The sequence below is a fragment of the Suricata suricatta genome, chromosome 14, assembly GCF_006229205.1.
Source record: "Suricata suricatta isolate VVHF042 chromosome 14, meerkat_22Aug2017_6uvM2_HiC, whole genome shotgun sequence".
Taxonomy (NCBI): Eukaryota; Metazoa; Chordata; class Mammalia; order Carnivora; family Herpestidae; genus Suricata; species Suricata suricatta.
The window spans coordinates 24,832,647-24,847,127 of record NC_043713.1 but is presented as its reverse complement, the minus strand read 5'-3'; the positions used below and the strand labels follow the sequence as shown (position 1 = coordinate 24,847,127).

Here is a 14,481-nt window from a genome sequence, read left to right as displayed (position 1 = left end):
TCAGGAATGTGTAATTTTACATGATACCTTTTGATTTATAAGTGTTGGCTCAGGTGTCTTAAAAAAAAAAAAACTGAGCAGGCCAAATAAAATACCTGTGGTCCAAATGTGGCCCAGATGGACTTTTGCAGTCTCTGCTTTGCGGTTATGCTTTCTAGCAGAATGAGTTAGTCGTCTGAGGGGCCAGGGGCCAGTGGGTGGCTGCTGCAGGTGTTCTGAGGGACGGGGTTCCTGGGAGCTGGCTGTGGTCAGGGCAGCATCTGGGAGGTGGGCTCAGGCTGTCCCTGGGGATGAGGACAGGAGAGGGGAAGGGATGCCAGCTGTGCCTTCCCAGCTCTGGCATGGCCGCAAGCCAGGCTCCCTGTCCCACCAGGCTCTCTGAAACGGTACGGTGTTGCCACTGCTCCTGCTGGGCTCTGGTTCAGGAAGCTGTTGCCAGGAGGGAGCGAGCTGACCTGGCTCTCCCTGGCTACATCGAGAGAGAAACTGGAGAGAGAGTGTCACTTGAGAAGCTGAGTATGGTGTGCTGGGGAACATCTGGCCTTAACCCCAGTGCCCACACAGGTGCATTACTGGGGTCAGAGTAGGACACTTGTTCTCCCTTCCCCGCATGCTCTGACTTAGTTTATACTCATTGTTCATCTACCTGGAAGTTTTTGAAGGTTGGTGGTAGGGCCAACCCTGTCTATCCCCAGGGCACATGGAGGAGAAACAATGGGTCTCAGTGAGTCCATGCAGGTTGGCAGAGCTGAGGAACCTAGAATACAGGGGAGGGCCCCACGAAGGCCCAAGCAGGATGCAGGCAGTTCAGAGTGGGGAGACTTTATAAAGGGAATGGTGGGATCTGTGGAGAACTGGAGTTCAGAGGCAGCAGGACCAATGCTAGCCAGAGTGGCCAAGGAGGGCTTCATAGAGGAAGTGGGTCTAGACTCAGGTCCCAAGAGAGGGTTTGGTTTGGAGAGGCAGAGGGGGAAAAAATGCAGAAGACAGAGTGGGGCATAGCTGGGAGGCCGTTGTGATGACAAATGATAATCACAAGCAGCCACTGAGTGCTTGCTGTATGCGGGGCTGTGTTGAACACTTTCTCACGAGTTCTCACGTAATCCTCACAATGCTTTATGAGATGATGCTTTCGTTGTTAGTCCACTACTCTGAGGACGAGGAAGCAGGCTGCCCGAGGTCCCAGAGCTGGGAAGGAGTTTCCCTAGCCCTGAAGCCCATAACCATTATATTACCCTGCCTGAGGACAGACGCCACCTGATTCCTCCCACCAGGGATGTGACAGGAATCAGGTAGCTTCCTCACTGCCCTCTGGTCCCTGTTATTTGAACTGAAATGCCCTTCATAGGTACTTGAATGTGGTGGGAAGAGATTGGAGTCCTGTTCTAGGACTAGGTAACCTTGGTGGCCAGCAGAAGGGGAGATTGGACAGGTCCACCCTCAGCACCCTTGGCTTTAATGTTCTAAGGGCCAGGAGGGGCTGGGAGAGAGCCCGGGCCAGAGGCTATGGGCAGGAGAGCTGAGGAGGCCCAGCCCCAGGGAAGGAATGAGCTGGGTGCACCAGCATGTAGGGCTGAAGGGGCCTCAGACCAGTCTGCCCACCTGGGCTTGGGGAGTGACAGGTGTAGGCGGAGCCGGCCTCAAGGCTCATGCAATCTTGTCAAGACAAGATAAAAGCCCATACAAAATCCAAGAACAGGACAAGAGTTGGGCATCAGCAGAGGGGAGGATGAAGGGTATCAAGAGGTAACTTGTGCTCAGCACTGAGGGAACATGTCGGGGTCAGTGCTGGAGCAGGTGGGGGTCAGCGCCAGGAGTGAGTGGGAGTGTCAATGTCAGGATCAGGTTGGGTCTCAGTCCCAGTTAGAAATGCAGAATCCCAGCCTGCACCTGTGATTCATGTGCACATTAAATTCTGGAAAGACCACTGCCCCTTGGCCACTTAACTCTTGGCCACGCCTTGCAGAAGAAATACATTTCCCATGGATAGGGGAAGCACAGATTCCAGAGAACAATAGTTATGCTTACGACATATGTCACTCGCTGATATTTTCAATTGAGTTATCTATTTTCCAGTGCTGAAATCCTGGGTTTATTTTACAGCCCAGCAAACAGCTGAGACCTGCAGTTTGGAAAACAGTATGCTAGCTAACATCCTGTCTGATGTTTGAGTGACGAAGGGTTATACTGGGGACGGTGCTGTTGGACATTCAGAGGATACCAGGTGTCCTCCGTGCTGATAGTCAATGTTGCTGATTTCTGAGGTCACCTCCAGCTTTGAGTGTATTTGATCTTTCCTGCTTCTGGTAGTTGGGGACCTACGGCTTCTGTAAGCAAGGGTGTCCCCAAGTCCCCTGCTTTTATTTATTTATTTATTTATTTAGGCAAACATCAATGTGGCCCAGAGTCCCCAGGGCCAGCAGTGCCCAGAGTGGCAGAGCCAAAGGATGGCAGGTGGCCAAGGAAGATCATTCTCTCCGGAGGCTTGTTTTCGCAGGAGGTGAAGCGTGGGCTGGACTCCGAGGGGTGGCTGGCAGCAGGAGTTGTGAAGGGGGTTCCTGTGGCTTCCTTGGGCGAGCCATGGGTGTTCTCTGTCCCTGAGCAGTGGCCTCTCTCCTCCCATAGTCTCCACTGGCAGCTGTGGCCTGGCTTGGACCTGAGGGGCTACCCAACAGCCCACAGAGGAGAGAGCTGTCCTTGCAAGCTCTGGGTGAAGGGCTGTGTTGCCAGCACAGAGGGGAACTAAGAAGGGGAGAGGAGATGGGCCTTGTGTCACCAGGAAGCTGCTGCTGGAGGGGGCCTTGAGGGAGGGAGGCTGTGGGGCTCTGTGGCTGTAGGGACAGTGGTGGGTGCATTTCACGTGGGGTGAGTGGTGGCACAGCTCACACTTCTGTCTGCAGAGGTGCAGTACGGCTGGGACCTGGGATGGGAGGGCGGACCTGTGAGCTCAGGAGCCTGGAGCAGCCCCCCCCCCCCAGCACCACACAGATACCCTGCAGCTGGCCTTGGGTGCAAGAGGCTAGGTCCCTCATGGCAGCCAAAAGCCCCCCAAAGCTGCATCAGGAAAGCAGAAATAGAGACCTTCCCAGGTTTTATCTGTGAGCTCCCAGAGAGGGACCCAGGGTGAGTTGCATGCTGAAGGCCTGAGGAAAAACGGTCTGATGAAGGGTGTGGGGTGCAGTGCCGCCTCCTTTTGGAGTCTAGGATGATGGATGCCCTAGAGAAGGGCTGGGGGCAGTGGAGAGAAGCGTCTCGTCTGGCTCGCAGCTCACCCGAGTCATCCCGGGCTTTGGAGGAGGAGGTAATGCTTCTAATGCCTGGCTGTTCTTAAAGGGATTGGCTAAATTTACAGCTGCTAATGCCATTTGTCACTGGGCAAGCACAAAGGCACGCCGAGCCCTCTGGGACGGTTCCAGCTTCTTGTCTCTGGGCCCACGGGGTGCCTGGTGATGTCAACCTGCCCTTTTCCTCCAGATCTCTAGCCCTTGACTGTTACACCGTGAGCTCTCAGAGGCTCAAAGGCAGGCAGGGCCAGAGGGTTGGGGGAGAGAGATCTCCAGCCTCAGGCAGAGAGCCCTTGTCGGCAGAAGCACCTGGTTGAGTGCGGATCTCCCAAGGAAGCCACACTGCTCTGGGCAGAGGGCAGTTGGGGGGAGATATTTCCGCCTGGGTCTGGGTAGAGGGACACAGGTTTGGAGAAGGGTAGGTGCCTTTTCATCAAAGAAATGTCCTTGTTTCTGGCCTTAAAAATAGTCAGCCAGGCTCACTGATAAGTCTATATGGTTGCAGCAGGGGTGGGTCTGCCTGGGCCCCCAGGGCTGGGATGAGGTCCCTTATCAACACCAGGAGGAGAGCGTGGGTCTCCCCTTTCACCAGACGGCTGTGGATGGATGGGCAGGAGACCCATCTGGGAGGTGCAGGCCGAGGACCCCCCTGCCCCTCCCATCCTTGTGCAGGCTCGGCCCCTCTGCACCCCTGCTCAAGTTGTGCCCGCTGTGCCCACTGGGCCCACCCCTCCTGCCTGCAGGCTCTGGGCTGTCTGCCCTTTACAGCAGAATGCAGCCTCAGCGCTTTCCCTACTCCTGCTGCTTGCGTTTTTGTTCGGCATCCATCACCTGGCAGTGGGGGCAGGGCGGGGAGACACGGCTGGCCGGCTGCACCAGCCCTCTGTATTCTGGACTCTTCTCTTCCACCATCTCCTTTCTTTCTCCTCTGGTCCCTATCTCCCCCGGCCCCCTGTCACTTTCCCCGGGATCATTAAAAAACATAAGTTTCTCTTACTGGCCCGCTCAGCTAAGCCAGGGGGCCAGCTGTGTGGGTGATTTCCCATCCTGATTTTGCTGTGGGTAGGAAACTGAGGCAGGAGGAGACCCCCCCCCCCCCCAAACACAGGCAGGACGGAAGCAGGACAAGCCCTTGAGAAAGCATTGCTGTATCCCTCTGGCTTCCCACTAGCCTGAGAGTTCACTCTGCGTCTCATTCTTTTCACCTTAAATGTGGGCAGAACTTGAGGGTGTGTACCCCAAAGAACTGAAAACAGGGGATATTTTACACCCATGTACACAGCACCACTATTCACAGTAGCCAGAGGTGGAAACAAAATGTCCGTGGATGGATAATGGATAAACAAAATGTGGTCTCTATGGGTGATAACATTATTGTAATACAATGTGTTATGCAGCCACAAAAAGGTGTGAAATTCTGATACATGCTACAACATGAGTGGATCTTGAAAACATTATCCTAAAGGAAAGACACCAAAAAAAAAAAATTAGAAAAAGGGGAGCACCTGGGTAACTGAATCACCTAAGCATGTGGCTTCAGCTCAGGGCATGATCTCGTGGTTGGTGAGTTTGAGCCCCTCTCAGGCTCTCTGCTGTTAGCACAGAACCCTCCTCCGATCGTCTGTCTCCCTCTCTTTCTGCCCCTTCCCTGCTCGTTCTCTCTATCTCTCTCCCTCCCCCCCCAGATAAGTAAATAATTAAAAAAAAAAAAGACACCAATCACGAAAGAACAAATGCTGTATGATTCTACTTAGATGAGGTACCCAGAATGGACGGATTCATAGAGACAGGAGACAGAGCAGGGATTGCTAGGGGCTGAGGTACAGAGAAGGGGGAAATGGCACAGAGTTTCTGTTTAGGATAATGAAAAGTTCTGGAAATATAATGATGATACTTACACAACACTGTGAATATACTTAACGCCACTGAGCTACATACTTAAAAGTGCTTACAGCGGTATGTTTTGTGTTGTGTATATTTAACCATAATTTGAAAAACTAGGGGTGTGAGTGGGGCACCTGGGTGGCTCAGTAGGTTAAGCGTCCAACCTCGGCTTAGGTCACAATCTCACGGTTTGTGGGTTCGACCCCTGCGTTGGGCTCTGTGCCAACAGCTCAGAGCCTGGAGCCTTCTTCTGATGCTGTGTCTCCCTCTCTCTCTGCCCCTCCCTTGCTCATACTCGGTCTCTCCCTCTCTCTCTTAAAAATAAACAAAGCATTAAAAAATAAAATAAAATAACACCTAGGGGGGGTGAGTGCCTGCCTGAACTTCCAGCCCGATAGCTGATGGCATGGACGGCACCCCCTCTCTCCCTCCTCCCTCTTCTCTGGTAAAGAGGTAAAGTGCTGGGCTTTTCTGCTGAAAAAGGGTCCTCTTGGCTCCCTGGCTTGGGCTTGTTCTGGAATGTACCAAGAGCCCAGATGATGTGTTGGCCTGGTTTCTCCTGGGAAGCCGAGTTCCTGGACATACCTCAGGAATGGACATCCCTGGGGAGAGTGACACAGGAGCAGGGCGGGCCGGACCATGGGGTGTTACGGATCTGGTCACCACTGTGGGCAGCTGGGCTCAGTCCACTGGGACCCGCTGAGGACCTTGAAGAGCACGGTTCAGTTGTCATCTGAGATGGAGTGGGGAGTGTTTGTCGAGGGTGCCCCAGGAGCTGCTAGCTCCTCCCACCGCCAGAGTGCAGGTGCCAGGCCCCTCTGCTGGCGAGTGTCAGAGGTGCCCCAGGCAGCTGAGGGGAGGCTCGGTCAGGCTCACGGTCAGGTTCTCTGTGTGACTCTGACTGGTGTAGGGGGCAGGGCACCGAACCAATGGGAGAACCTGTGAGGCAGCCAAGACAAGTGACCAGTGTGCCGAGTCTGCTTTTTCTTTCTGGGCACCAGACGAATGCAGGCTGGGAATGGGTATCCATGCCTGGCCCTTTGCTTGGTGATCACTGACCCCAGACTCCCCCATGGGACTGTGCTGTGGCCCCGTGAGAGGCCTGCGAGAGCCCAGGGGAGAGTGCTTCTGCTGCGGGCGGGGCCAGGTACCTGGTCCCCTTGGAAACCTCCTGTCTAGTTCCTGCAAAGCCCAGCCCTCCGCCCATACCGGGCAAGTGTGCCAAGAGGCCCTTGATAAGATCTTAAGTCTTCGAGGAATAATGGGCACAGCCTTAGGCACCAGCTTTTCCGGCAGGCAGCTCCTTTTCAGCCCTCTCTGGACATCAGCCTCATGGTCAGAGTACCCCGAAACTAGCCATCTGCCCAGGACCGGGCCCTCTAGAGCCTGCAGCCCAGTAGGGAGTAAGAAGCTCACGAAGCACTTGAAGCCTCTGCTGGGCTCCGGATGGTTAGTGGAGAATAAGAAGTGACAGGTGTCCTGAGACCCGAACGGGCTACTAGGAGGTGGGATGAAGAGGCAGGAGGTGTAGGCCAACGGGAGCTGTGCTGTGCAAACTTGAGCAAGGAACCTAACCACTCTGAACCTCAGTTTTCTCTTCTAAGTAGTATAATTTTACTGGTTTCATGGAGTTCTTGTGAGTGGTCAGTGGGCGAAGGCGTTTCAAGTGCTGGAAGGAGTGTCTGGCACAGGATATGGGCGCAGGACACATTAGCCGTTCTAGTCATTGGAAGTTACAGTATTCGTGCCCACCTGCCCGCTCTAAGGGCAGGGGATTGGGCTAGTTGCCAGGTGGCCTCTGAGGTACTGTTCTAGTATTCGGTGAGCATCAGGACTTCTTGATTTTGTAAATAGGGGGAAGGGGAAAGTGCCTCTGGGTGAGGGGCAGTGTAAGCAGAAGCAGAGAGGCTGAAAGAGCATCTCATGTTAGTTTTCTATGGCTTCGTGACACATTGCTACAAACTTAGTGGCTTAAAGGGTATTTATTAATTCTGAGACAGAAAGACAATGTGAGTAGGGGAAGGGGAGAGAGAATTCCAAGCACTGCCAGTGCAGAGTCCAATGCGGGGCTCGAACTCCCGAAACCGTGAGATCATGACCTGAGCTGAAACCAAGAGTCAGATGCTCCACCAACTGAGCCACCCAGGCGCCCCCAAACTTAGTGGCTTAAAAACACTCCGTCGCTTAAAAACAAAACCTACTTATTACCTCACTGTTTTAGAAGCCAGAAGTTCAGCTCAATAAATCATGATACTGAAATCAAAGTGTCAGCCAAGCTGAGTTCTTGTTGGGAGCCTGGGAGACAAGGTCAGCTCCCAGCCTCACTGGCTGCTGGCAGGATTGACTTGCTCGTGGTTGTAGAACTGAGAGACTCCTCTTCCTTGCTGGTCATTGGCCGGGGATCGCTTTCAGTTCCTGCGGGCTACCTGCGTTCCTTGTATGTATTCCTCCTTCAAGCCGGCAGTAGTGCATGCAGTCCTTCTCATGCTTCTCTGTCTCTACCTCCCACCCCAGATTTAAGGGGCTCATGGGATTGGAGGAGGCCCTCCTGAATATTCTCCCTATTGTAAGGTCTGCTGACTTGGAATTTAATTATATTTGCAAAGTCCCTTCCCAGGAGTACCTAGACTAGTGTTTGATTGAGTAACTGGAGAAAGTGTACACCCACAACCCTCTTAGGGTCTGCTGACCACATATGGCATATGGGCCGGAGAAGGAGTAGGGTAACCATAGGAGTAAGAGGGGTAAGGTGGGCCTTGGTGGTAGGAGAGATGTAAGCCCACTGTAGGCCTTGGAAGGCAAGGGGAGGAAGGGGCTTGGGACATCCCCACCCTCACCTCTGACTGTGGCCCTGCCCCACTAGGCATGCTTCTCCCAATCGGAGCAAGCAGACCCGCTGCTGCCTTGATCTCCACACCTGGGCTCCCCCACTCTGATGACGGCACCCTGGCCTGAAACTTTGGACTCTTCCCTCTTCTGGGTGGACATACCCATGAGTCCTCAGGCTGTCGAGCTCAGGAACCCAGAGCAAGGCTTGCTCAGCCCCTCTGTAGCTGGCCTGGGGTCCCAGGGAGGCTGGGCCCCAAGGCAGCAGCCAACAAAACCTAAACCAGGAAATCACTGAGGAATGTGGGTATCCACATGGCCAGTTCTTCCTCCCCATCACCAACACTGACCTTTGAAAAGCCCGGGGCGGGGTTGGGGGGGATGATGGTCTCGGGGAGTCCACATTCATGGTCTTAGGAGCATTTCTGGATGCCAGCGGACCATTCCTTTCCCTGGCTTGGATCCATCACAATCGAAAACGCAGCAAACCCTTGTTAATTGGTGAATAACTATGTTCCAAAAAAGTTCTCAGTCATCCAAGGTTTTGAAATTCAGATATTCCTTTAAACATTCGAGGGCCTTGCCTATATTATCAATAGTCACTTTGTAGATGCACGCAACCCCCTGTGGTCCCAGAGTCCTTTGTGTATCTCCTGATCTTCTCTGTATGTCTACTGGTGGTAGTTTGAGACCATTTTCCTAGTTCTGGTGATAAAACCATGTATCGGTTGGGCTTCCTCCAGCTGAACGGACTCCCCCATGGAGAGCACCCATTTACAGATGATGAAAGGGACACCAGAGAAGCCTTAAAGCCCTTTCCTGTCTGGCCTAGAGCCTGTCGGAAGGAATGGGAAGCTCTCTGGTGGGAAGGGACCCAGAGGTGAGAAAGGTTCCTGTTCTCCCCTCTTCCAGGTGGGATCTGATGTGAGCTTCAGGGGACACGAGTGGGGGTTGGGGGTGTCCCTGTGGGTCTGGGCCGCTGCAGTGGCTGGATCTGTCCAGTCTGGTCAGGAAGGACAGTATTGTGGGTGGACTTTAGCAGGGATTCCTGAAATGCCCGTCACATCATGCCAGGCCACCACAGAGAGGCAGCTAACAAGAGACTCGCCCGCCTATGGAGGGCGACCAGACAGCGTCTGTGCCTAGGCCGTGCCCTCCCAGACCACCACCAGGCCTTTCATATCCCACCATTCATAGTCCTTATAGACTGAGCACAGTGTGTCCTTGTAGCTACATATTTATTTGTTTGTTTGTTTGTTTTGAGAGGGTGGGGAGGGGCAGAGAGAGGGAAGGAGTGAATCCTAAGCAGGCTCTGAGCTGTCAGCACAGAGCCCGATGCAGGGCTTGAACTCACAAACCGTGAGATCATGACCTGAGCCAAAATCAAGAGTCGGGCACCCAACTGACTGAGCCACCTGGTGCCCCTAGAAGGAGACATTTTCTTGGTGGACCCAGGCCACATAGAGGGTTTGTGTCTGGGGACATCCTAATGCTTGGGTCAGGGACATCAAAGCCTGTGGTCTGTTTCATTCTGCTTTGCGGTAGGTGTTGCTAATTCCAGTTGGGAAGTGGAGCTTGGGTGGTAGGCTGGGTCCCTCCTCTGCCTTTTCCCAGGTGGTAAGGTCCCAGTGTGGACTCACACCCAATATCACACAAGTTACTGTGTTGGCCAGTTAGGCAAATCACCAGCCTTCTCTGGGCCTCAGTTTCCCTAAGTGTACCAGAGGAGTTGTAGCATATTCCTCACACAGCTGGCACCCCGCTAACTTCTCAGGGATGTTGCAAGGCCAAGGTGCCATGATAGATGAGAGAATGTTCCAGGAGCGGGGAGCAGTTCTCGAGTGGGGCGTCATCCCCGCCTCCAGCTGCGTCTCACGGAGCCTGCTATTCTGTCTCCTGCAGCCCCGACGCAGCCCCTGAGCTGGAGGGATGGAGAATTCCTCCGCCGCGTCCGCCTCGTCCGAGGCTGGGAGCAGCCGCTCCCAGGAGATCGAGGAGCTGGAGCGTTTCATCGACAGCTACGTGCTCGAGTACCAGGTGCAGGGGCTGCTGGCCGACAAGACGGAGGGGGACGGCGAGAGCGAGCAGACCCAGTCCCACATCTCCCAGGTGAGCGCTGGGCAGGTGGATGGGCCTTGGCGGACTCAATGGGGTTCCATATCCGGGCAGCGTGTGGCCACCTGGCCCTTGCATGGATGGCCCCAGGCAGCAGAGCTCGGGGTCCAAGCAGGAAGCTCCTCTGCCCCACCTCTACTCCATTCCACCTGGCTGGGCAGCTGGGGCCCGAGCGGACTCACAATTCATTGAACACATGGTTAGAGAACACCCGCCATGTGCTAGGCACCGTTCCCTGTCCTCCCCAAGCTTATGCTCTAGAAGAGATCTGGAGGTTGTAGCTTATCCAGAATGTACACCACATAAGGCTATAGCTTGTGACCATTCTCTCAAATACAGGCAGTTGTTGGAGGGCAATGAACAGAGTCTCATGCAGTCAGCCTGGGGGCTCTGTTGGCCTTGGGTGGAAAGTGGACCCAGCTGTCTGTGGGCCAAGATTTGGAAATCTCGAGTTCTTGAGAATAGAGAGTGAGTCATGAAGAGTAATGGTCATATCACAGGCATCTTTCCTCAATGCCGTAAATTCCCGGTCAAAGTTTGTTCACGAGTTGGTTTCAGATTTGTTTCTAGCGCCTGTGTGACATCTGGCAAAGCCCTTCACTTCTCTGAGCCTTGATTTTTCTTATCTGGTGAATGGGGATTATCCTGCTTCCTGAGGAATGTTGGAAGGTCAAATGCAATAAGAGACGAAAAAGCTGCAGAGAAACAGGGAGTCTCCTGCACAAGGAGACATGGTGGTGTTTCTTCTCCTGTCCAGGGTCTGGGTCTTAGGCGCCCACCTCCTACACCCATTGTCCCACCTCAAGCCGGGTCTCCTCTGACAGACAGAGGGGAACCTCTCGGCTACCCTGCTTTGGAGAAAAGCCACATGCAACTGGCTGGCTTACTGGGTGGGCAGAAGACCCAGAACTTCCAGCCATGTAGAAAAAGCCAGAATAAACCTGGGACTCAGGCCCAGGGATCAACCTGAGACAGTCTGAGGTCATGGTGATTCCCCATCTTATCCCCATGGGGGCAGGAAAGAGAAAAATTGGCCCTGAGAGAGAAGGTGGAAACGTATGCGATGCTTTCCTTCGTGTCCATGAAGTTCTGAATCACAATTAGTAGAAGTTTCTAACGATTCTTCAATCTACAAATGTGTATTGAGCCCCTAGCCAGTGCCTGGTTCTGTTGTAGGGCTGGGCATCTGAGGAAGGAGCAAAAGAGGCATAAAGTGCTGCCCTCCTAGGACTTATATCCTAGGGGTGGGTGATAATCGCTGTGGAAAGAAATAAAAGGAAGAAAAGGAAATGGGGAGTGAGGAGGGTAGGGAGGAGTTCACAGTCTTAAACAGGGTATCAGGAGAGAAGTTACCAAAGTCGGCAGGGGGGTGAGCTGTGCAGATATCTCCAGCAAAGGCCCTGCCGGGAGAGTATTCTAAGGGGCAGCAAGGAGGCCAAGGCGCAGAGAAAGAGGGAGAGCCGGAGGGGATGAGTCAGGGAGACCATGGGATCACATAAGCAAGATGTGCAAGCGCTGGGCCCTGGAGTCTGCCAACAGGAGAAAGCAGGGGTGGGAGGAGGAGCCAGCCAGAGAGCAGGAGGGAGCAGGCGGTGCAGGAAGCCAGGGAAGGTGTGTTCAAGGAGGTAGGGGCGGGGCGGGCTGACTCTGTGGACTGCGGCTGCTAGGCCAGGGGACAGGAAGACTGAGGATGACCTCCCAAGCAATAGAGGCTAATGGGGACCCCAACTAGAGGGATGACCATCAAGTGGTGGGAACAAACATCAAGGAGATGGTTGGAGATGGGAGGGTAAGACAGACCCTCTGTGTATTACTGGGGTTTTGCTGTAAAGGAAAGACATGCATTACTTGGGGAAGTGAGGTCAAAATGGGAGCATTCACAACATGTTGTGCATGGAGGGGAGTGTCCGGGGGCAGAGGGGAGGCTCGATGGAGCACTGGCCTTGAGTAGATGAGAGGGCTTGCCCTTGGCTCCGTTCCCCAGCAGCTCATCCACAGTCACTGAGGGGGGTTTCCAGGCTTTTGCAGCCTTGCTTCCAGAATGACAGCTGGTTGTGCAACACAGCTGTGAGCTTTTCCAGCTACTTCCAGCCACGAGAGTGCAGGTGCAGAGTTACAAGGCCGAATTTAGCCAGGACTGAGGTCTCTCTAGGCAATGACAGTGGAGGGAGAGAAGGGAGTCAGGACAGTGACATTCCCTGACACTGAGTCAGGTAAGGACTGGAGTGGGGACCCAACTGGGTGATAGATACTGAAGGCTGGTGGGTCAGTGGACTAGGGGCTGGGGGTCCTGGGGAGTCAGAGAATTGCTGGAATCCTGGCATCAGCACAAGTGAGCAGAAAATACAAGTGTCTAGGAGTGGGTGTTTGGGGTCCAGGGCAGGAGGTGGAGTCATTGGCCATGAAAGTAGTACGAGCATGGGGGCACTTGGGCAGAGGACAGATCAGGAGGATGGGAAGCTGATGGGTAGGCACAAGAGCCACGGTCACTGACATCAACATCATTGAGAAAGGCAGGTGCCTGAGAAGGTGGCAGCAATCCAAGAGAAAAGTCTTCAAGAAGAATAGGGACTAAGGTGGGGGTGAGCGACCTGGGGGTTTATAGGTGACTGCAGGGAGGAAGTGTCTTGTCTGATGACGTGTTACTAATCAACCACGTTTATTGTGCAGTTAGCAATACCATAACCAGGAGTGGAAGGGGCAGGGCGGTCTGACTAGACAGGAAGATTCCCAAGGGAAATGAGCCTCTTTGGGTTGTGTAGTGCACGAAGGAGAGGAATTAGGTGAACCGACTCGTGCGCATCCCCGTAAGCATCCCAGAGTGAACTTCCCCAGGAGTGGGCCCTTGGATGGGGCACAGGGCTGGCCCAGCATGTGCTCCCTGGTGACCTCCAGCTCAGGTGACATCCTTCAGAGGCTCCTCCACATGAAACTGGCTTTTATAAGGCCTGTCTGAGGAAGCCGTGACGCTTCACGCCAGAGGGATACTTTACAAAATGGTGTCATTTCTGTTCCCAAAACAGCCACTGGGAGAGAATTCGGGAAGGAGGGGCCCTCCTGTTGCCTCTGATCTCCTTGTAGTGATGGCTGAGCTCTCAAGATGTAGAGCAGATAGACCATACACTTGTGGGTCCAGTTCTGGGCTCTCTATTCTATTCCATTGGTCTATGTGTCTGTTTTTGTGCCAATACCATACTGGCTTGATGATGACAGCTTTGTAGTAGAGGCTAAAGTCTGGGATTGTGATGCCTCCAGTTTTGGTTTTCTTCTTCAATATTACTTTGGCTATTCGGGGGTTTTTGTGGTTCCATACGAATTTGAGGATAGTTTGTTCTAGCTTTGAGAAGAATGCTGGTGCAATTTTGATGGGGATTGCATTGAATGTGTAGATTGCTTTGGGTAGTAATGACATTTTCACAATGTTTATTCTTCCAATCCATGAGCACAGAATGTTTTTCCATTTCTTTGTGTCTATTTCAATTTCCTTCATAAGTCTTCTATAGTTTTCAGCATACAGGTCTTTTACATCTTTGAAAGAGTATCCAGTGGAAAAAAGACAGCCTCTTCAACAAGTGGTGCTGGGAGAACCGGACAGCAACATGTAGAGGAATGAAACTAGACCACTTTCATACACCATACACAAAAATAAACTCAAAATGGATAAAGGACCTGAATGTGAGACAGGAAACCATCAAAACCCTCGAGGAGAAAGCAGGAAATAGCCTCTTAGAGCAGCAGTTTCCTACTCGACACATCCCCAAAGGCAAGGGAATCAAGGAAAAAAATGAACTATTGGGACCTCATCAAGATAAAAAGCTTCTGCACTGCAAAGGAAACAATAAAAAAACCATAGGCAACCAACAGAATGGGAAAAGATAGTTTCAAATGACATATCAGATAAAGGGCTAGTATCCAAAATCTACAAGAAACCCACCAAACTCCTCACCCAAAAAAACGAGTAATCCTGTGAAGAAATGGGCAGAAGACATGAATAGACACTTCTCAAAGAGACATCCAGATGGCCTACAGGCACATGAAACAATGCTCAGCATCACTTGTCATCAAGGAAATACAAATCAAAACCACACTGAGATACTACCTCACACCAGTCAGAGTGGCTAAAATGAACAAATCAAGAGACTATGGATGCTGGCAAGGGCGTGGAGAGACGGGCACCCTCTTACACTGTTGGTGGCAATGTAAACTGGTGTAGCCACTCTGGAAAACAGTGTGGAGACTCCTCAAAAAACTATCGATAGAATTCCCCTATGACCCAGCAATAGCACTGCTAGGGATTTACCCAAGGGATAAAGAAGTGCTGATGCATAGGAGCACATGTACCCCAATGTTCATAGTGGCACTTTCTACAATA

At 52.8% G+C, this 14,481-nt stretch overlaps 1 protein-coding gene across 4 annotated transcripts in view; it reads left to right on the top strand.

The window, feature by feature from the left end:
• The window catches only part of CTIF (cap binding complex dependent translation initiation factor), a 295,461-nt gene that overhangs the window by 64,359 nt on the left and 216,621 nt on the right, over positions 1 to 14,481 (top strand). For all 4 annotated transcript variants that reach the window (XM_029922254.1, XM_029922251.1, XM_029922252.1 and 1 more), the window contains exon 2: positions 9,897 to 10,103. In XM_029922254.1, the coding sequence (XP_029778114.1) occupies positions 9,924 to 10,103 (180 nt within the window). In that variant the 5' untranslated portion in view covers positions 9,897 to 9,923. The remainder of the gene's footprint in view (positions 1 to 9,896; positions 10,104 to 14,481) is intronic.